Consider the following 24,421-nt stretch of genomic DNA (forward strand, 5'->3'; position numbering starts at 1 on the left):
ATGTAGCATATTTGGAAAATGAAAAGTGGCACATCATTTCCCCTTGTGCTTGTCAGGGAATGATGAAGTTGAAGAGATACTAGCAGAAACCTAATGAAAGTTTAAATTAACACTACCCTGCTGTTGTTAGTAATATAATATGACTTGGTGTACCAAAGGCTTTTATACATATACATAATATGAAACATGTATATACATATATATTTATATATTTGATCTATATATTTATGAGATAGCCAAGGGCACTCAGACTCTGTGCTGAGCTATTATCCCTCCACTGATATTATATATTGAATAAAAATAATAGGATGGAAAGTCTTTGACAGAATTTTCTTCCCAAATATCTAATTGGATTTCAGACATAGCAATCATAATTATGTACTTACGTTAAAAGAAGAAATGCGTACGCGACCCTTAACTGCCACATTTTTTACTTTACTATATGCTTTGTGCATGTTCTTCACAAATACCCATTTCTTTCCCTTCTCACTTACTTTAATAGTTCATATTATTTCTCTCTTAATTCTCTTGTATGTGTCAATTTCTGAGACCAGTCAAGAGTGCTGAGAGTATGTAAATTAGATCCAAGAGAATATAAGAAGAGATTTCTCATTTCTCTGTGAGATTTAAATGAGATGAGGAGGAGAGTGAAAAGATCCTTTTGGGTATCTGCGGTACTCAGATAACTTTTATTATGGTTAAAACAGATTAGCCTCTTAATTCAAGGTGTGTTTTATTGTTCACACAGCTGTTCCAACAGATTGCCTTTCTGAGCAAAACAGGAAAGAAGGTAAGATCTAGATATTTTAAGTGAAATTCTGCTTTAATTATTTCTTAATTAAGAGAACATTGTTCAATTAAACAAAATTACACTGTGAGAAAATGGGATCAACTGGCTAAAGAGATCAAAACACAGTACTGAAAGGGATTTTAGAAGGATATGCCAATAGATATAATGCATTGAAAGAGGTTTAAAAAGGACAAGACAGAACACAAGTTATATCAGGTGGAAAAGTAGTCATTTTGGTTTACTACTGTTGTGATATTAATTATAAATGGCAGGTCAGCTGTCAGCCAAGTAATGTACTTTCCCTGCGATTTGGAGCACACTACCCTTTATTCAGGGTATCTCTTTCATCAGAATTTTCCTTTGGATGATGACAACACAAAAAAGAAGGAATGAATAGAAGAGAAGATGCATAAAACCTTCACTTATAATTCCAGCTGAGCCAAATCAGTTTTTATGAAAATATAGAAATTTTACCTCTTTTTCAAGTTTTATTTTCTCCCTAAAACTACATGCAAATTTACCAAAATAGCACAAGGTTTTGTTGTTGTTGTTGTTGTTGTGTTTTTGTTGCGTTAAGCCAGAAATACTTGAATTTTCTAAGGGAATCTATGATTTCAGACTGATTTTCATACAGAGAGAAACTACAATGAGTTCATTAGAACTTTATAGTGGAAAGCAAACCTATTTAATTCAGAGTTTTAAAGTATTACTCGTCTTCTCAGAGATTCAAATTCTTCAGTTCAGGAAATGGTGAAGTCATTTCATCCAGCATTTGGGGAAATGGTCAAAGTGCCACTGATTCCAAAAAGACAGTATTGGCTCAGTCCATCTTATGCAGATCTATTGAGTGAAACAGTTGCTTCTGAGCATTTGATATCTACACTATATCTGTTCAATATTTTTTACCTCAGATTAGCTCTATTCTTGTCCTGTTGACTGAATGACTGTAAGAGGTCAGAGAGGATTATGAATGCTTCTGGGGCACATCTTCCAGTTTATTTTCACTCAACACACCATCTGTTTTAAGACCATAACATGGGAAACGACTTTCACAGGTTCAGTGCTCAAGTACATTTCTGATCTGAACTAGAATGCCAGTGAAGACACATTCTGTGTATTCCATTTGTTATTTAAGAAAGTATGTTAATCATAGAATCATAGAATGGTTTGGCTTGGAAGGGACCTTAAAGATCCCCTAGTTCCAACCCCCCTGCCATGGGCAGGGACACCTCCCACTAGATCAGGTTGCTCAAAGCCCCATCCAGCCTGGCCTTGAACACCTCCAAGGATGGGGCATCCACAACTTCTCAGGGCAATTTGTTTCAGTCCCTCACCACCCTCATAGTGATTTTTTTTTTCCTAATATCTAATCTCAATCTCCCCTCTTCCAGTTTGTAGCCATTACTCCTCATCCTATCACTACATGCCCTTGTAAGAAGTCCCTCTCCAGTCTTCTTGTAGGCCCCCTTCATATAGTGTAAGGCTGCTATAAGGTCTCCCTGACATCTTCTCTTCTCCAAGCTGAACAACCCCAACTCTCTCAGTCTGTCCTCATAGGAGAGATGCTCCAGCCCTTTGATCATCTTCATGGCCCTCCTCTGGACCCACTCCAAGAGGTCCACATCCTTCCTATGTTGAGGGCTCCAGAGCTGGATGTAATATTCCAGGTGGGGCCTCACAAGAGTGGAGTAGAGGGGCAGAATCACCTCCCTTGACCTGCTGGCCATGCTTCTTTTGATGCAGCCCAGGATGCAGTTGGCTTTCTGGGCTGTAAGCGCACATTGCTGGCTCATGTTGAGCTTCTCATCAATCAACATCCCCAAGTCCTCCTCAGGGTTGCTCTCAATCCATTCTCCTCACAGTCTGTATTTGTACTTGGGATTTCCCCAGCCCACATGCAGGACCTTGCACTTGGCATTGCATAGACCCACGTCTCAAACCTGTCCAGGTCCCTCTGGCTCTGGATGGCATCCCTTCCCCCAAGTGTGTCAACTGCACCACACAGCTTGGCGTTATCAGCAAACTTGCTGAGGGTGCACTCAATCCCAACACTCATGTCGCCAACAAAGATGCTAAACGACACTGGTTCCAGTACCGACCTCTGAGGAACACCACTTGTCACTGCTCACCACTTGGACACGGAGCCATTGACCACAACTCTTTGAGTGCGACTGTCCAGCTGGTTCCTTATCCACTGAGTGGTCCATCCATCAAATCCATGTATCCCTAATTTGGCGACAGGGATGTCATGCAGAACGATGTCAGATGTGTTACACAAGTCCAGGTGGATGACATCAGTTGCTCTTCCCTTATCCACCAACACTGTAACCCTGTCATAGAAGGCCACCAAATTTGTCAGGCACAGTTTACCCTTAGTGAAGCCATGTTGGCTGTCACCAATCACTTCCTTATTTCTCCACGTGCCTTAGCAGAGTTTCTACTCCATGGTCTTGACAGGCACAGAGGTGAGACTGAACAGCCTGTAGTTCCCCAGGTCTTCTTTTTTTCCCTTTTAAAAAATGGGGGTTATGTTTCCCCTTTTCCAGTCAGTGGGTACTCCACCAGACTGCCATGACTCCTCAAATATGATGTATAGTGGCTTGGCAACTTCATCTGCCAGTTCCCTCAGGACCAACAGATGTATCTCATCAGGTCCCACAAACTTGTGCAGCTTCAGGTTCCTTAGGTGGTCTTGAACCTGATCATCTCCTACAGTGGGCGATTTGTCATTGTCCTAGCCCCTGCCTCCACCTTCTGCAACTTGGGCAATCTGGTTAGAGCCTTTCCGAGTGAAGACTTAGGCAAAGAAGGCGCTGAGTATCTCAGCCTTCTCTATGTCCTGGGTAACCAAGTCTCCCGTTTCCTTCCTGAGAGGGTTCACATTTTCCCTAGTCTTATTTTTTTCACTGATGTACACATAGAAGCTTTTCTTGTTGCCCCTGATGCCCCTGCCCAGATTAAACTTCATCAGGGCTTTAGCTTTCCTAACCTGATCCCTGCCTGCTCAGACAATATCTCTGTATTCCTCCCACATTATCTGTCCTTGCTTCCACCCTCTGTAGGCTTCCCTTCTGTGCTTGAGTTTGTCCAGGAGCTCCTTCTTCATCCACACAGGCCTTCTGGCATTTTTGCCTGACTTCCTCTTTGTTGGGATGCATTGCTCCTAAGCTTGGACAAGGTGGTCCTTCAATATTAGCCAGATTTCTTGGGCCCCTCTTCTCTCCAGGGCTTTATCCCATAGTACTCTACCAAGCAGATTCCTGAAGAGGCTAAAGTTTGTTCTCCTGAAGTCCAGGGAAGCAAGCTTACTGTGTGTCCTCCTTGCCGCCCTAAGGGTCTTGAACTCCATGATCTCATGCTCACTGTAGCCAAGGCTGCTCTTAAGCATCACATTCCCCACCAGCCCCTCCTTGTTGGTTAGAACAAGGTCCAGCATGGCACTTCTCCTCGTTGGTTCCTCTGTCACTTGGAGAAGGAAGTAATAATGCCTGTCGATCCTACTCATAAAATGTAATGGCTTACATTCCAGGCTGGGTATGTTAGCAAATATAGACAACGGATATTTTCCCAAATTGATTTAAAAAAAACCTTGACTAGATCCAGGGAAACAGACTGCTAGTCCCAGAAGAAAACACACTCATACTACCGAGTCTGTTGAAATAATCAAAGTTAAGTCATGGAGTTAAATAAGAGGCTTGAGCCTTTGAGAGGGACAGGAGAGGTTAGGTGTTAATTGTGAAAAGGGAAAACCATTTGGCAGTTGCCCTTGAAAGTGTGCTTCAGTATATTTTAATATACAGGGGCTGGCTCATTGCTAGTCACCCCCTGTGGACAGAACCATGGGATTCAATTCATGAGACTTCTCACAAATAGAGCCCCACAGTGTTCCTGCAGCTACAATCACCATACTGTGAAATCCGATGTAGGGATTGCAACCATTCTGATGAAAAATGCGAAGAGACTGGTCCAGAAAGCTAACTGTTTTGCTAGTGTATTTTTGCAACTAATTTATGGATACATATTGTTTAATGTGCAGTAAAGACTCAGAGAGGGAATTAGTGCACTATAGTGAATAAACAGAATAATTGTGAAATTATTTCTACAGCTCTATCAGCAAAGCCTCAGTGGAAAAATAGGCATTCAGAACCCCTTGCATTACAAAGGAGTATTTCAAAACCTGACTCTAATCCTGTGTTCTGTGCGGTGTCCAGCACAATGACATTCTGCTCATGGTACAAAACAAAAGAGACAAAACCTGCTTTTTGTGGCTTTAATTTTTTCTCTCCCATCCCTTCCTTCAATGTGTATTGTAAGTGTCAAGTAAACTTTGTAAAAATTATTTTAGACAGGGCTTTTCAAACGTGTTGTGCTTGGAAAAAAAAATAATCAAACAACCTGTTTTCTCCACCAGCTACAAGATCACCTCAAAGCAGTGGAGGGGTCTAATGGGTAGATTTCAACAGTGACCCGCTGGCCCTTGAGAACACTCTGATGGGTGTGAAACTCCGCTTACCAAACAAGGCAAATATTAAAGAATGGAAAATAAAGCACTCAAGGGGCCTGCAAATGCTGCTGGTGTTACCTTGACAACATAAGTTAAACAGATTCCTCTGCCAGATACTCCAAGGGAAGATTTCTAGTTCTTTATCGTGATGCTCAAACTGATACCTCTTAAACACATATTTCTGTCTGAAGTGTAGGAAAAATTTATTGTATATCCTGTCCTATATTCTCCTTTCTTTCTTCATATTCAGTGGCAACAGAACAAAAACAAATCTCCCTCATGTTTCAGTTCTAATGCTCCACTGTTTACAGGTTTTTAGATTGCTTACCCACACTTAGCGTCCCTACGTACGAGGGCTCAGGGGCTTAAAAAGGAAATGTTACTTGTGAAAATTACATCTAAGAACACCTTTTCAAACTCTAAGAAAACATTTTCAGACTCTATTATCCACTGCTGTACCTTCACATGGGCACCAGTGACACAACCAGGAGCAGTCTGAGGAGAATCAAGGAGGATTACAGAGCCCTGGGAGTGGTGGTCGGGGACTCTGAATATGGGTACTTTTACCATCAGTCCTTCTAGTCAAAGGGCAGGGGACTGAAAGGGCCAGTCAAATCTGGCAAATCAACAAATGGCTACAGGAATGGTGCCACAGCCAGGGGTTTGGCTTCTTAGACATGGGACTCCCTTTGAGAAATCTGGTCTACTGGGGCCTGATGGATTCCATCTGTCAGAAAAGGGGAAAAGCATCTTTGGTCAGAAGCTTGCCAAGCTCGTGAAGAGGGCTTCAAACTAAAGTTGCCAGGGGAGGGGAACCTCAGTCCATCCCACTCCTACCAGTTTGATGCCAGTGCCAGCAATAGATGCCCAGAGCCTGGAGAAGGATGACAGGTCAGCAGGGGAATACCTGAAGTGCAACACAAAGGAATTCCAGCTACTCCAGCCAGTATGTCAGCTTCATTGAGGGCCACACTTAAATGCCTCTATGCAAACACACATGACATGGGGGATAAGAAGGAGTTAGAGACATACACACACCTGTTGGGCTATGATCTTATTGGCATCATAGAGACGTGGTGGGATGGGTCCTATAACTGGAATGTTGGAATGGAAGGATACAGGCTCTTCAGGAAGGACAGCCAGGGAAGATGAGGAGGGGTTGTTGCCCTCTATGTCAATGAAGTGGAGTGCATGGAGTGCACTGGAGTGCACTGGAGTGCATGGAGCTCCACCTGGGGACAGATGAGCCGCCAACTGAGAGCTTATGGGTCAGGATTAAAGGGAGGGCAGGGACAGGTGACATTATAGTGGGCGTCTGCTGCAGACCACCTGGCCAGGAAGACTGAGCAGATGATGCCCTCTATAGACAGATAGAAGAAACCTCATGTTCACAAGCCCTGGTTCTCATGGGGGACTTCAACACCCTGATCTCTGTTGGAGGGAAAACCCAGCAGCGCATAAGCAACCCAAGACGTTCCTGGAGTGCATCAATAATAATAATCAAATCATGCAATCAAAGATGAACTATTAAAGTAAGTGAGAAGGGAAAGAAATGGGTATTTGTGAAGAACATGCACAAAGCATATAGTAAAGTAAAAAAATGTGGCAGTTAAGGGTCGCGTACGCATTTCTTCTTTTAACGTAAGTACATAATTATGATTGCTATGTCTGAAATCCAATTAGATATTTGGGAAGAAAATTCTGTCAAAGACTTTCCATCCTATTATTTTTATTCAATATGTAATATCAGTGGAGGGATAATAGCTCAGCACAGAGTCTGAGTGCCCTTGGCTATCTCATAAATATATAGATCAAATATATAAATATATATGTATATACATGTTTCATATTATGTATATGTATAAAAGCCTTTGGTACACCAAGTCATATTATACTACTAACAACAGCAGGGTAGTGTTAATTTAAACTTTCATTAGGTTCCTGCTAGTATCTCTTCAACTTCATCATTTCCGGACAAACACAAGGGGAAACTATCATGGAGTAGGTCCTCCTAGAAACTCTGCTAAGGCACGTGGAGAAATAAGGAAGTGATTGGTGACAGCCAACATGGCTTCACTAAGGGTAAACCGTGCCTGACAAATTTGGTGGCCTTCTATGACAGGGTTACAGTGTTGGTGGATAAGGGAAGAGCAACTGATGTCATCCACCTGGACTTGTGTAACACATCTGACATCGTTCTGCATGACATCCCTGTCGCCAAATTAGGGATACATGGATTTGATGGATGGACCACTCAGTGGATAAGGAACCAGCTGGACAGTCGCACTCAAAGAGTTGTGGTCAATGGCTCCATGTCCAGTAGACACCAGTGATGAGTGGCATTCCTCAGGGGTCAGTATTGGGACCAGAGATGTTTAACTTCTTTGTTGGAGACATGGACAGTGGGATTGAGTGCACTCTCAGCACGTTCGCTGTCGACACCAAGCTTTGTGGTGTGGTTGACACACTGGAGAGGAGGGATGCCATCCAGAGGGACCTGGACAGGCTGGAGAGGTGGGCCTGTGTGAACCTCATGAAATTCAACAAGGTCAAGTGCAAAGTCCTGTATGTGGGCTGGGGAAATCCCAAGTACAAATACAGGCTGTGAGGAGAATGGATTGAGAGAGCTCTGAGGAGAAGGACTTGGGGATGTTGATTGATGAGAAGCTCAACAAGAGCCAGCAATGTGCACTTATGACCCAGAAAGCCAACTGCATCCTGGGCTGCATCAAAAGAAGCACGGCCAGCAGGTCGAAGGAGGTGATTCTACCCCTCTACTCTCTTCTCGTGAGACCCCACGTGGAGTACTGTGTCCAGCCCTGGGTCATGGAACATAAGAAGGACATGGCAAAGTTAGAATGAGTCCAGAGGAGGGCCACAAAGATGATCAGAGGGCTAGAGCACCTCTCCTATGAGGACAGGCTGAGAGAGTTGGGGTTGTTCAGCTTGGAGAAGAGACCTTATAGCAGCCTTTCAGTACTTAAAGGGGGTCTACAGGAAAGATGGGGAGGGACTCTTTATCAGGGAGTGTAGTGATAGAACAAAGGGTAATGGCTTAAAACTAGAAGAAGGTAGATTTCGAATAGATATTAGGAAGAAATTCTTTACTGTGAAGGTGGTGAGACACTGGAACAAATTGCCCAGAGAAGTTGGGGATTCCTCATCCCTGGAAGTATTCAAGACCAGGTTGGATGGGGCTTTGAGTAACCTGGTCTAGTGGGAGGTGGCCCTGCCTGTGGCAGGGGGGTTGGAACTAGATGGTTTTAAAGTGTCTTCCAACCCAAACTATGCTATGATTCTATGATAAAATTTTCTTAATCCTTTAGAGAAATCTTCAATTCAGGCTTTACGGAACGCCTTCAAAGAGAAGTGGACACCACAGAGTAGCAGGTGGTGGGCATACATTGCAATTTGTTCAAGGTCCTAAGCATGTTACATCAAATTCATTGGTGTTATACATCTATACATTTTTCTAAGTTGGTCTACATACTCAAGAAGTACCCTTAGACCTCAGTGCTGATGTCTGAGTGCACATATCGAGTGCAGATGCCCAGGTGCTGGCAGCTTGAGGCTACAGAGACAGCCCTGGGGTAAGTGTATGTAAGAAAGTTGAAAGTGCTGCACAGAAGTGGTAGGAAAAAAGTGTGAGAAACAGCCCTGAGAGCACCAAGGTGAGAGTAGGTGGAGGGGAAGGAGATACTCCAGGTGTCGAGCAGGGATCCCCTGCAGCCCCTGGAAGGACCACAATGGAGCAGATGGACAGCCCTAAAGGACTGCAGCCCATGAGGACCCCATGCTGGATGAAAGGAAATCATGCAAGAGAGAAGGAGCAGTAGAGAGAAACCACTGTGTACTGACCATACTCCCCATCTCCCCTGTGCTCTCATCCTATTTTCTTCTCTGTCCATCAGAGGAGGGGGAGTGAGAGAGTGGCTATGTAGACAATTGGCTGCTTGCCAAGGTTAACCTGCCACAGTAAGCAATGAAGAAAAAAACACACATATTCTGCTGGGCTATGTAGCATAAAAAATACAAGCCAAAATAACTTTAGTTCAATTTCTAACTTACTATGTCATCCTCAGGAGGCAGAGGAATACAAATTTGATTTACCAGACGTTTAAATTGGAATTTACCAGTCCAAGTTTAAGATTAGGAGTCTGGATTAATTTGGAGTACCAGTCATAAAACAAAAAATAGGGCTATCCAGAGCATTGGTCTGGGTACTGATAAGTGCACTGGTACCCAGAACAGACACAGTGTGGGAGGAAGACCCCCTTATAAAAAAATAATTTCAAACAATCTTGCTAGAAATTACTTTGCTGAGTGACTGTAAAGAAGACAGAAGTTCTTCTTTCCCTTTTTGTAAGGCTTATGACATGCTTATTATCAAGCAGAACCAGTAACTAGGCAGTTCTGTTCAGTCTGATGCGCAATTATCAAGCAAAACCAGTAACTAGGCAGTTCTGTTCAGTCTGATGTGCAGTCATGCAACAACTACTGCATCTCACATCGAACAATTAAGAAACCATGTAAAAAATAAAGTTTCATGCATGTGAGCACATTGCAAACCAACAACAAGTAAAAAAATTAGTTTCCTACAAACACGTGCCAAAAGTTCTCTTCAAAATCAGTGGTAAATAGGTGGCAGAACACACTATACATTAAATTATATCACATTACCAATGTGTTATGGAATCTAAAAACTCAAGTTAATTAATATGGCATTCAAAAAAAAACCCTTCGTATTTTTATTTCCCCACTTTCCTTCTTCTTCAAAAATAATATTCACAGATGAAAGACATACATTAACTTTAAATATAGTCAAGCCATTTATGGCGCTGATAATAGCTTTAAAAAGCCAGTATGGACTAAATTGCTTTTCTTTAAGAAGAATCTGTACAGTGAACTGGAAAATCCATGAGGTTTTAACACAAGTTTTTACCATTTGGTTTGATAAACTTTTAACTATTTATGGCACCCTGGACTCCATGTAAGACAGAAGAACTCAACCACTTCGGCTTTTCCCACTATTATTATCAAAGTATCCATATAAGGAATTTTGACTTTTTATGCTTCATCCAATTAGAGTAAACAACATGCCTGAACAAAGTTTTCATTTTGTGAGGAATAGGACATCATTATTCACATGGATATATACTTTGCAGAACCTGGCGAATAAGATAAAACCATGGAATTACCATTTCTCTGCCTTGTTTCTCTGCCAGAAGCAATGCTTCTTGATATGCCTGGGAATGTTTACAAAACCAGAGCATCATATTTAAAGGTTTGCAATAAATCAATGGACCTTAATGGTTTACAACCTGAACATGTAATTATTTAGGCATAGGTGATTTATTCAGTAGATTTTAAAGGATGTTCTGGTGGGTAGGGAACAGATTATGATTGTGAGTACAGGTAAATGATGGCAGTCTGTCATACGCTCTTCTGTTACTGCAGACAAGTAATTTAAGATTATATTCTCAAAAGTGTCCATGCACCCAAAGATACCGTTAAGCATATAGGTGATTTGTTTACATTTATTGGAACAGTACTGATGCAAGTCCCATGGATTTCAACAGAAGATGCAGTAAATACTATCGATAACAATTTTTGTCAATAAAAGTTTCAATATCTTTGAAAATACAGCTTTTGAGCTACGAACATGTAGAAGCAATATTCATTAGTGATTTTGTAACAGAATCACATGGCATCATGGTCAGTTAGTGTGTCAGAGCCCCACAATGTAAGGGAGATTAGTTTTTGAGTAGTTATACTTCTAAGTTAAAAAAAAAAAAAAAGGCAACAACTGTTTTCTCATCCAACATTTTTTTTTTTAAAATATTGATTAATTATAAACCTCAAAAAGTACTCCACATTGTACAAACAATGTAAAATTATGACTCAAAACCAATCTAGCAAAAGATTTTTTTATAGGCATGGTAAAATAATGCACTACAGCTCTTGTTTTATTTCATAATTATATAAAGTTACAAGAGTCAGCTGTCCTGTGGGGCCACACGTAGTGGGAGCAACTATTTCTGCAGCCAGTAGCTTGTCTGCATTGTCCTGAAACCAATAATTAATTGAGAAAAGTGTAAAGAAAAAACAAATTTTGTTTGATTTTAGTAAATTCACATACATTGTTAATAATCCTGGTTTGAGCCTTGATCTCTAACTGAGCAAAAGGAAACTGTTCAGGCCAGCCCTCTCTTCCTTCCTTTGCATATTTTTCACAGAAGCCCCAGCATTTGGCCCAGGAGTCTGTTTTGATTTTCCTGGAGTGGAGGAGTCGGAAAAAGGCAGATGGGCACTGATCATTCTGGATCATAAACATTTCACTGGGAAAGAGACTGAAATTTCAACAAATGGTGTATTTCCCAAAGCCCATCCCCAGTGCCCTCAGCAGCAGCTCCATGTTTTTTCCTTTCTCCTCTGGGTTTCCAGAAAAGGAAAGGGCAGCCTGCTGCTTCCTTCTTCACTCCCACATCTAAAACAGTAGCTGCTGCCTTCTTTGGCAAATCCTGTTACCTTTAGGTGTGCTAAAAAATAAGTCTTCTTCCTTGAATTAAATAATTGCCTTGCTGCTTTCCTCAGCACCAGTTAGGAGCTTCCCCTGGCCCTGCCACTGCCCAGTTCCACACAGGACAGAGCCATGAGAAGGGGTCAGTGCATAGTCAACATCTCTTTTTGTCTTCGGAAGGTTTCCTTATGCTAGTGGAAATTTGGCTGCTTAATTAAGAAAACTTCGAGGTTTTCATTTTTTTAAGAGGGACAAATTGAGGACCAGGATCTCATTACTGAACTGTAACTACTATTTTTGACTGAGAGAAACAGCTAAATTATCATTTTAGGATTTTATCTCACTGCAGCATTATAAATTTGAAAATTTTATGGTTTTTCTTTTAGCCTGGTATGATAAAAATATGAATATCTTCATGTATTAAATGCTGTCTTCTAGAGAGCATTATTGCTTAATATTTCCTCATACTTCATAAATTAAAGCAAAAAACTTAGAGTTAACTTCTTTTTCCTGAAACAAAACTACCACTGGGCTTGATTAATATACAGATGCTGTACGCTACTGGGACTATGCTTTCCTTTTAACAGAGTAATATGTTCTGCTTATGCTTTTGCAGCCACATAGATTTATACATTTTGCATTTTAAGATAATATATGGAACTTAATATTGTTATGCAAAATGTGTGCTTAAAGTAAAGCATAGCACTTTTATTCCAGACTGTGAAAGTAAAATGCACTGAATTTGCATAACATTTAGCAAAGTTAAATTTAAGAGGAGCTCTGTGTAGCATAAGTGTATGTGGAAAAACCACATTCATCTCGAAGTCTCATTTTAAGTATAAGTAGGTCACAAACCAGGAGCTAAAATTCTCCGTTATTCTGCACAGGTCTATATGGTTGGCTGTGCCTGGTTATGCATGCTGCTGGAACAGAAATCTTAAAGTGATTTGGCAGAAAAAGCACACAAAAATGTGTGCTGCCTAAAGAACATTAAAAAAAAAGTTAGTGTCTCGCATGGCTAGTGTTTTGCTTTACATGCCTGCAAACAGATACCATATTTGCCGGGCTAACTGCATAGCCCTCAGCACAATGTGGGCACTATATAAACAGACATTCATTATGTGGTAGATTTACACTTAGACTTGCCAAGAGCTAAGGAGAACGTACTCAGAAAAAAAGTAAGGAGCAAGCCCCAGAACATAGAGTGAATCTTTGTAAATTCACCGTTAGCTTCTTCCTTCGTGCTCATCTTCCCTTACCTGGCTTTGCATAATTCTGGCCCTCATTAAGTAGATGCACTTCTCTCTTCATATACTGCAAATTGCCTTGCTACTTTGCCAGCAGTGCCATCCAAGCTGATGCCTGTTCATCTGTTTCTGCTATTTCTTTTCCATCACTTCTTTAATTATCACCCATGAAAGAACAGGCCAGATATAGATATCAGTGAGATTATCAGTAAGATCCTTGTGAATGCCTTTGCAAAAGAAGTGAGAAGAGAAGATTGATAGATACTAACTTGTTTTTATCCTGGAGCTGGCCAAAATTTATCCGTAAAGCTTTCCCTATGAAAAAAATGAAAATAATTTTGATCTTCTTTAGAAACCACTGCCCAACAAAACTGTCTACTTACATACATACAAGTCCCTCATACTTACAGTAAGGAAAAAAAGTGAAATTCAGTAATTAGTTTAAAAACCAAATTAGAATTATTGCTGGAATGAAGCCCATCAATAAAGTGAGGAAATATAGTGTTACAAAATTCGCAGCATGAGACCTCTGACTTTTCCTCACAGTTAAAAACATGCAATAATTTCAGAAGCACATCTGAACAGGGACTTCTCAGCAGGAGGGCTGCATGAGCAGAGCACTTAACCTAGCAGAATATTAAAATGTGCTTGACATTGTTACAGACCTGGTGAAATCCTGAAACACCACAGGATCTGTTTGAGAAGACCATTCTTGGGCTTAAACAATGAAAAGTGGTTAATAAACTGCTTTTTGAGCCCTCAGATTCAGGCTACCTGATTCCTACGGGCTTATGTATCCTGTCTGTTTGACTATTTACCTAAACTATCTAAACTACCTGATTGAAAAAAAAGAACCAACGGAATCAAAAGTGAATATTTAAAGCTCACTTTCTTCCCTAATTGCTATCTTACTTTTTATAAAGTGTGTGACAATTTAATTTTCCTGAAGACTTTTAGTCTTTTGTCAAATCTCTTCAAGTTAGTCAATGACTTCGTAAATTAGTATAGTCAGTTAAACAGACTGCACTGCTAAACAAGCTTGAGGCCATAAAGAAAACAGGTGAAAATTCAGAAAAAGGAAGCATACTGGACAGAACTGAATTTTCTCTAAATTCAGCAAGTATTTCAAGCTCTTTTTTTTTTTTTTGAGGGGAGAGGGGTCTGGAGGGAGCAAGAAACGGTGAGAAAAGTGTGACAGACAAATAATAAGTTCCACAAGCTTGCATTCAGCACGGTCATTCATCTCTACAGGGTATTTAAATACTCTAAACAACCTAACTTCCTCACTGGTCAGGCTTTATCAAGCTTAAAACACGTGGATGCTACGCAGATACCACATCATAAGAGAACCTATGGTTTATTTCACTGAAAATCAGGTTCCTTACTTGTGGTTGGGACATGTATGCATTTATGCACCTATTCCATCATTAATTCTTTATGAAATCATATAATCAATCTGTTCTGGTGACAGGCTTTACAGTTTTCATATTCAGGAAGGAAGCCACATTACATCTGTAGTAGTGGAATCTCATGGGATAAAAGGGGAGAGCCTATCATAGGTGCACTGCTATGAACAACTTTCGGATGTTATCCATCATCGTTTGTTTTCAGCTCACTTATAGTAGCAAAACTATTCAATACACTCTTTTGTGCATAAATTGTATGTTCCTGCAGTGCTAGTTTTTCAGTCTGACTAGTCAGGTTTTGTCAGTACCCATCAGGACTGAAGAAAAGTGTGAATTAAGGTATTTTTATCACCATAACAAAACCAATGTGTACATCTGTATGTTAGAGTTAAAATGAACATTTACGAGCATCTACATATTCAGCAGGTTTTTTTTAACAGTTTTTTTACAGTTTTCTTTTAATGTATACCAGACAAATCATTATCCTGCAATGAAAAACACAAAAGTAGGAGCAAAGAATTTAAGAAATTCTGATTCCCTGCTACTTCCTACACTTAGGGGTTGGGGTTCTTGTTTTCTGGAATGATTAATAAAAAAGTCTCAGTGTGTTGTTAAGCAGAGTTTGAAAACTTGCCACAACATGTCCGGATAATGTTAGGAAACTCTGAGAACACATGTAAAATTCCATATGAAAATAATCTGAAAAGTGATTGATAGGCCACCTTGCTTGAATTTATAAATTCTTGTTCAGGTAATCAGACCTTTGAGTTTGAGACAATACTTTAACACAGTATTTGTTGCAACTGATCCTACTACCTCCTTTATAATTTCTCTTAGTCATTAAACACGGCTGAATCTAGATATAAACCTTCCTTGGTAGTCTCTGACACAGTGGGTTCAAAACCAGGCGTTAACTACAGTCATCCTTTGTTTATTCAGATATCACTTAGAACTGCTAAAAGCCTCTTTAAAAAAAAAAATCAGTTTAGCTACCTAAGAAAGCTAAAACAATCCACAGTCACAACCTTGTACTGAGGATTTTACATAGCTCCAGTTATCAGTTGCATATCATACTCCTATTTGATCTCTATTTCAGGATCACAGGTTTTTTGAATTACATGAATCAGCCTATTTTCACTGATGTAAATGATACTGGATCCTCTTATTTGAAGTCAGAGAAATGTTTTTTAGACCTGCTGAGAAGCTCAGCCACAAGTTTCTCAGTGTTACACTGATTCATAGAAACTTATTACAAATTATTCTGTCTATAACTTGTCTCAGTAGGGTAAACGTAGTTTCAAGTAAACAAATACTTTTGAAGAAACACCAGAATCTAATGAAAAGTTTTGGGCTCTTCTTGAAAGATGTAAATAAGCCCTAAACTCTTAGGTTTTCTGGACTTTTCTTTTCCTATTTTTCAAAATTTCCCTTAAAGAAAAAAAAAAAAACCACCAACCAAAAAACCCAAAAAACAAAGCAAGGAAAAAAACCCCAACAACAACAACACCTGGATATCTTTTACCTCACTGTTCCCATTTCCATAGATGTGTTTTAATAAAATAACTTTTGTTTTGACATAAGCCCTTCATAATTAGTTGACCACTCTGAGATATACTAAGATGATGGCTAGATAAATCTGCTGTCCCACCTTCAGTGAGAATCAATGGCGACCATCATATTCTGCTTTTCACTGTCACTCATACAGCTGCTTATTTCCAGCAGTGGTTTGCTAGACAAATTCCAGTTGATCATGGGATAAAGGCTCCTATGAGAGTTCATGGTTACTGATAGAGCAAATGGGGAGTGCCCACTTATACTGCTTCAGCCATCCTTTTCCTCTACAATTTAATTCCTAGTAGCAGCTAGTCTAGAATAAAAAGTCACACTTTAGCTACTTTGGGCTCATGCCTTTCCAGCAGAACCTTTAGCTCCTGGTTCATAATTCAGTGAACATCTCCGGCAGTCCTTAGTGTGCTCACCAAGAACACAGGAGAGTGAAGCACACTGCGCTGAGGTTTAGCCACTGTTGTTTCCTCCTTTGCAGAGTGTCCCTTGTAGTCTAGGCTTCCACAGGGGGAACCGAATGCTAAGAAGGTAAAAAAGCTGAGGACAAAAATCACTTCTACTGAACATTCAAAGTGTGTATGGCACGGCAAACTTTGTCCAAACAAGTAGCCATCATGCCTTGGTCCAGGGAGCTATAGGAATATGTGTCTCTAAGAGTGTTGCATGGAAACACGCCAGATACAATCTGTGAAGACTGTCTAAACAAGGACAGGTCTCCAAGTACTTACAGCATGAGTACTGCAGTCATCCGACATATAAGAATTTGTAAAAGAAAGGCCAGATAAGGCATGATACTTTCAGAGTTACAAGTTCTAGAGAGGGTTCAGGCGGCAGCTGCTCCAGCGACCCAGGAGTGGGAGGAGATCCTGCTACCACAGGAAAGACGGGTTCGGGCTCACAGTCAGAGTGGGGAACAGCTGCCGTTGCATCTCAGGAGCAGAATTACACTCCTGCTTCCCCTGGAAAAAGACCCAAACAAACCCAAACAGTAACTTTAAGACCTTAAAAGTTAATTTCAGAGAATGGTTTAAAAAGCTCTGGACAGTTTTTGTTTTGCCGGAACTGTTTCACCTTATTCTGATGAAAATATGGAACATTACATTACTGTGGGTTTAATTATAAGGAAAAGTTAAAAGATGAATGATTTCATTTTAGATACAGAATTTTTCACATCCAGCTTCTATTTTCCAATAAAATACCCACAAGATCTTCTATGTAGTTCATGATGCATATTCATGGTTGTAAAAATACTCAACAATATATGAGCCCATAAGTACTCATTAGTGTTCATTAAGTCAAAGTCTGCTTTTGCAAAGGCCTAAAATATAAACTTACACTGCCTAACTTATTATTTTCAATTTATGGTGCCATTAGTTATGCAATTTGGCATGTCTTCTCTTATTATTTGATGGTTTAGCACCTGCCCGTATGTGGTTTTTTTAAAACCAACATTAGCAAGTGGCATAGAAAGTAAACTCCAAGGGAACAGGCATGGTTTAATAGCACAATGTGGAAGTAAAAACAGAGATTTTTTTTTTCAGCAGAGTGAAATTTAATCCATGAAGTACAAAGCATCATTCTTTAAACATTTTTTTCTTGGAAAAAAAAAGCATTGCAAGCTTATTTTTGTACTGGATTTTAGCCAAAAATTCTATTAGAGGGTAATATTTCTTGCCTCATATACAGCTGTATCTTCTCCATTGTGACCATACCTCTCCTTTGTGCATGAAAAGATTCTTTCTCAAGACATGGCATAACACGAGTGCAGACTAGTGAGTCAGAGAAAAACAGTCCTATATTATCCAAAACTTCTAAAGAGAGAATCCTCACAAATGAGCAGATTGCTTATATAAGGACAGTCTGTATTATTAGCCTTGAAAGTACTTTGAAGCCTAGTTAATCTTAGCTAAAAACAAAAATTTCACAGTAGGTAAAATTACTAATGCAATGCATATCATAAAAGCATGAATGACAGACAGAGGATGGATTATTTCCACAGTTTTGCCTATTTTTATCTAAATGAGTGAAAAAAAAACTAAAAAGAAAAAAAGGCAGATCAAGTTAAGAACAAAAGGGGAAAAAAGAGGTAGTTATATAATGATAAATAATTGCTTTTAAACCTTGGCACACTGCAAAGGACACCTTATTTTTTTCAAAGATAAACCTTCTGTGCCTTTTTTTCTATGTACAGTGCATCATTTCATGAAAACCTTTCCTTGCCACACAGAAACACAGAGGAAAAACCAAAACTCACTTTCCTCCCTCCTCTCTAATTTGATATTTAAATAGAGCAGCACATACTTAAAAGAATAACTTGAATTCAGAAGAATTAAACTCCTGGACACCTTACTGTAGCTTTGATCTCAATGCAGTGGTATGATGTTAGTCCTGTTTTGATATGGTCTACTAGGGCAAGAGTCAGGTGGGAGATGGCATTAGAAACATTGAAAGTTTCAAATAATAAAGCTTTTGAAATATGCTGTTTCTGCTGTTAATTTCAGTAAATTTTACCCTGAAGAAAAGGAGGCTGAGGGGAGACCTTATTGCTCTCTGCAGCTCTCTGAAAGGAGGTTGCAGAAAGGTGGGAGTCGACCTGTTCTATCAAGTAACAGGTGATAGAACAAGAAGAAATGGCCTCAGGCTGTGCCAGGGGAAGTTTAGATTGAATATTAGGAAGAATTTTTTTACTGAAAGGATCATCAGGCATTGGAACACATTGCCCAGGGCAGTGGTGAGGTCCCCATCCCTGGAGGTATTTAACGGTTGTGTAGATATAGTGCTTAGGGACATGGTTTAGTGTGCTTGGCAGTGTTACGTTAATGATTCAACTAGATGATCTTATAGGTCTTTTCCAATCTAGGAGATTCTGTGTGTCATGGTTTGGCCTCAGCCAGCAACAAAGAACCCCGCAGCCACTCTCTCAACTCCCACAGCTGTGGGAAAAATCGACAGAAAAAGGCAAAACTCGTGGGTTAAAATAGTGCAATTTAACAGAACAGCAAAAGGGAAGATGAAAACAAAACAATAACACCGATAAAGGGATATAAAGACGGGATTACAGTACCACCGCAAAGCGCACCAACCAGACCTGCACAGCTGCAGCCCACCCCCAGGTGGCAACTGCTCTCCTGACCCGGGCCAGCGCCTCTTATAGACCCGGCGCGGGTCACGTGGGATGGAATACCTGCCCCCCTGCCGGCTCCTGGGGGAAATTAACCCCATCCCTGCCACAACCAGGACACTGTGATTCTGTGAATGTTACTATTCAGTGATTTTCAATCACTCCTGCTATCTTTGAATTTAAAAATTGTTAAAGATAAGTGCAGTCTTAAGCATGGACCACAGCATCTGAAAGGTGACCTCCATTTGGACTTAATGCAAGCCATCCTTTGTGCTTCCTATGCCCAGCACACATTTGGTTTGAACTGCAATGTTACGGTACCATATGCTAATATAGTAACTTTGTGTTGAAAACAGCATAATGGAAAAATGAACTTGCTAAATTCATGCTTGATTACTGCACGGTTCAGACTGTGATTGGGAGGCATTGCAATTTTAATTCTACTACACTACAGACGAGCATTAATAATATACTTATGTAATTGGATGTGTTCCCTTAATCAGAGCTGAGAAAATGGATAGTTCAGTAAATCAGTTTTGGTTTTAGAATTGAACATTTCTACATATTATTACAGAACTATCCTGACTTAGAATGTACTAAAATAGAAAAGAAAATACCAACTCCTTAAAATTTCACTCATTAGGGAAACAGACTCTGACACCTCAAATTCAGGTTCAGTAGATGTTGAGCAGTTAATTATTATCTCATGAGTAAAACCATCAGAGTCAAAATAAGCACTCTGTCCATCTCTCTGGGTAAAGGCTAAGGCAGTCACCAAGCCAATTCCTGTATCAACATCTTCATGGCTCCTGGAGCCACTGGCACTGTCAGACCAGACACACAAATGGAAGATCTCAGTTACCTGGCAAATCCCAAGTATTGAAAGTTCTGAGCTTACCCTAATTAGGCAACTTACTTGAATGCTGGCAATGTGGATCAGAAAGAATTAACAGGAGAACAAAAGTGCTTTTCTCCACCATTGATATCAAGTACAGCTGTCCAGGCATGACAGGAACCAGAATTTTCATGAAGTAGTGAGAAGCTCTTATGAAGAAGTTTCCTGAGTCACACAGTAATGCTTGTTCTGTAACTGTTTTTTATACTGTTAAACCTTTTCTCAAATACAATAAAATTAGGCCGTACCAGGAAGTTCTCCCAGCTGCTTTTGTGGTCAGCAGCACTGTGTTTTCCTAGAATGACACTACAGCTTTTTTCTCTCTTTTTTTTTTTTTTAAAAAAAACAAAACAAAACAAAAACAAACAACCAAGCATATATCAAACACGTAGTATCTCCTGGAGCCTAGATAATGTAGGTAAACCTTAATATTTATTTACAAATATAGCTATGTCAAATTGGGTCATTTTCAAAATGTATTTTAAATACACTTTTAATTTAAATATTTATGAAATGTCTTCTGTGTGCCAGCTAGATTTCAACTGCCCATTAAGAACATAATTATTGTGAATTACCCATAACATACAAATGTGAACTTTTAATAATGTTCTCCCAAATTTCACAATAAATGTTTCAAAACCACAGTTAAATTTAATAAGCATAGAGTAGCTCTCTATTTAGCCTTCATTTTAATATGTTCTGCATTTAAATATACAAAAGAGATATTTCTACTCCCCTTAAAGCTACAAATGAAATAATGGACACATGCCAAAGTAGGTAAGTAATATAATGTTACCTTTGTCCTTCACAATGCCTATTCTGCTTTTCTGTTACTTGATTTTGACACCCAGTGAAAATGTTATTGTGCACTGAAGCACTTTGCAGTGGCTACACTTAAAATACATTTTAAAGGTGAACACACTTTATCTGGAGACTAGACTCCCTATCGATTCCCTCAGTGGCTTTCTAACCAAAGCTTGGAAATGAAGTAATTATCTACTGTGTGTGGAAATGAACTGAAAAACACCATGGTTCACCAGCTAGCTGAATTACTATAGCTCACTATATCTCCAGCTACGGTACTTCCATCTAATATATTTTGTTTTATTTCAGTGTTCATTTTAACAAGATTAGGGTTGGTTACCATAACACCTATCTCAGGTGTTATTGATTGTGTATCCTACTTTCCTCCTCTGGAATTGGGGATTATTGTAGGCATTGCTGAGATTGAAAGTGATGCTGCCTTACCCTGAGCTGCAAGTATTCTTTGTGCCAACTGGTAGGAAATAAAGCAACCCATCTGCTTAGCAACACAGGTGGCGGAGAACACGCTGTCCTCGTGCTCTGTTCCCTGCAGGCACTACCCACTGACAGCAGAGTTCAAGTCATGGGCATTGGATTTGTTACTGTGAGCTCTAATGGGAGCTGAATTGGATTATGCTGCTAAAAAGTGGTATATGCACTTATGCACTGAGGCCACAGTTTCAAAGAAAAAAACCTTCAAGCGTTCATTGTGGACCAAAGCTTCTTGATGCTTTACTGTTCTTCCTCCAATTCCTTTTCCAGCCCAAGATCACCAGTGTGAAAATAGAGCAGCCCAGTAAAGACATTAATATGCAGTTGCTGTTGAATTTCTCAGAGTTTTAAAAATGATGATGATTAGCAGAAGCTGCCTAATGGACACCTCTGAAGTCTTCCAACGATCCATTAAACATATTTGGTTTCTTCTTTACTTTGAAATACCAGTTTTACAGGCAGCTGATTTATCTGTGTTCATTTGCACCTATGATTCTGTTTATTCCAATGGAAAAAAACCCAACAACTTACTATTTACACCAAAGTCAGAAAGGAATGAAGTCCACCGGATATAGGGAATTAAAAAAATCCCGTTCCACACAATCTCTTCTTGATTAGCACTGAATGCAACCTGATTATGAAGAATTTTTACAGTACTGCCCCATAATCTATTTGTAATGACTACTTTTTGGAGGCACCTTTCTCTTTCTTTGCACTAAAGTAGAGAAGAATTAATTGGAACAAAACCCAACAGAAAAAAACTGCTAGTTAGACTTTCTTATGGCCATAGCTATGAAACAATGGAAGTGTTAAATTAGTTGAATTGTGTGGGTAAACCTAGCATAGTGTACATACACAATATAAAAAAACCCAGCAAAATATTTTCTTTTCTGTGAGATGTTTCAATGTTCAGAAAAAAATATGATGTAATGTTAAAATATTTATGGAAGAATATCATAGTCACTTGTCTTCTAAACATTCTTAAAATATTAAAGCTTTTGCTGTATCAGACTCATAATAATGTTAAATGCCTGGAATGTCTTAATTATTAGCATAAATCTATGTCTGGATTGGGATTCAGTCTTACTAAGTTAAAGCATTACTATACTTGAAATTTTAATATTTTGAGTTAAGGAAAGACAGTCTCAGCTGCTTTCATATGATTATGTGGTTTGCATAAGTAAAATGTGACAATTACGTTTAATTAGAAAAAATCTAGCAGCTTATTTCTCTGTTAAGTTAGGATCTAGAGCAAAGTTTAATTAACTCATAGACTGTCTAGGACTTTTTCATGGACTTTTTCAAGAGGCCTGTTATAAGGCTGCTAGGAATCGTGTAACAAGACAAAATCTTATCCTGTTCATTTTAATTTTAACTGTGAAGAAGTTCTTGAAAATGTGTCCAAATGGCCTTTTGAACCAATGGGGTCTCTTTAGGGAGAGCATTTTCTCCTTCTCACCTGAAATGTAGGGGACACCGCTGAGTTGTGGGAGCCTCTTTTCCCACTGCTCTGTCTGCCGATGATGGGAGCAGAGCTGTTGCCCCCAACATCCCCCGCTGGTGAGGCCGCCATGTCTCGAAACTATGGGGGCAAGGTGCCAGGCTTCCTCTGCTGTTGCCCCATCCTTTGCAGGAAAGGCAGCCTATTCTCTGTTTCCAAAAGGAGAAGCTTTTTGCTTTTTCAACTCATTTTTGTAGGGCCAGAAATATACTTGCCTAACCAACTAGTAACAAACACAAAAAATGGGGAAAAAAATATAAAATAAAATGAAAATGAAAGAAAATTATGTTTTAACTATTGTTTATATTAAAAACTGCAGTGCTATTTCCTCTTAGTGTAAAAGTCCTGTGAAATTTAATACCCTAACCAGGGGAAGCCCCCAGTTTAGAATCAGTGAATGTGCAAGGCAAGAAAAAGGAAGACAGTTGTAAAGCATATCAGATTCAAAAGGGTTTAGTAAAAAAAGCAACTGCACTTCACAAAAGCCAAACCATGAAAATTACTTAAGGAAAACCCATTGGCACCAGCATATTCCCAAACCAGCTCAAATAATAACTGCTTTTGTGCGATAAAGACAGAGTGCTAAAGAAGGAAACACACACAAATCCCTCTCCACGTCTCTGGGTAGTTCATAGTATTCCTGTAAGTTTCGGCTCCATGGATGTCCTGTTTAGATGTAGCCCTGAGCCTTCACCGTTCTTCAGCAAAACAAATTCATTACAGTTTAGTATTGCTCAGAGCTGTTCAACCACCTATTGAGTCAATAAAAAAAAACTATGCAAGAACAGATTGTCTTTAATCTGCAGTTTTCACAGGAGCTGACTGGCTATAACTGAACGGTTATGATGGCCACTGATGTTTGTACAAAGCTTCTTTCTCTCAATTCTTAAGAAAAGCTGGACCACCAAAATAGCTAGAGCTGGCAAATCAATAATTAAAAAATTGCATGAAGAATGTACTAGAAATTTGACAAGGAGTATCTTGACTTTACTTTTGAATTTATACCATTTGACTATCCTCAAAGCTGTTCAGGTAATGAAGAAAGCTATTTCAATCCTGTTACGTTTGCAGATGTTATTGGTATGTATAAGACAACCTGCTGTATAGAGTTGCGTTTTCAAAGTTGGGTCAGACTTCAAAATATGCAGTTAGGCTTTTAAGACAAAACAGCCTTATTTCCAGATATGCTTAGCATCATCAGTGTCCGCTGAATCTTCAAGTTGTGACTTAGTAAGGAGTGTCTGCAAACTGAATGCAGCTTAGCTGGAGTTTTCGCTATGTCCGTCCTACTTAACTTAGAAACTTAGACCACACAGTGCAGTTCATGTGTCCTACAAATAATTTGTTGGTTTTGGTTTTGTTTTGTTTTGTTTTTTTTATATATATATATATTGCTTCTATTTAGCTGTGACTTCTTAACTCTCCTCTTTAAAAGCAATAAACATCATAAGATTCTCCTAAACTGCATTTTGAACATATGTCCAAACTACCTTGCCTTGCAGGCTTCTCAGACACAGGCAAGACTCAGTTGCGGGCTTCGGCTGAGCTTTCATGGATAGCAAGAGAGAAAGCTGG

The 24,421-nt window shown here is 39.5% G+C and overlaps 1 protein-coding gene across 1 annotated transcript in view; it reads right to left on the reverse strand.

The window, feature by feature from the left end:
• The window catches only part of LOC104282780, a 157,290-nt gene extending 134,372 nt beyond the window's left edge, over nt 1-22,918 (reverse strand). Inside the window, 1 exon segment of the mRNA XM_009880910.1 lies at nt 22,805-22,918. Within this exon segment, the coding sequence (XP_009879212.1) occupies nt 22,805-22,918 (114 nt within the window).
• Nucleotides 22,919-24,421: the final 1,503 nt, after the last annotated feature.

The sequence above is a fragment of the Charadrius vociferus genome, unplaced genomic scaffold (genome assembly GCF_000708025.1).
Source record: "Charadrius vociferus isolate BGI_N301 unplaced genomic scaffold, ASM70802v2 scaffold150, whole genome shotgun sequence".
NCBI lineage: Eukaryota > Metazoa > Chordata > Aves > Charadriiformes > Charadriidae > Charadrius > Charadrius vociferus.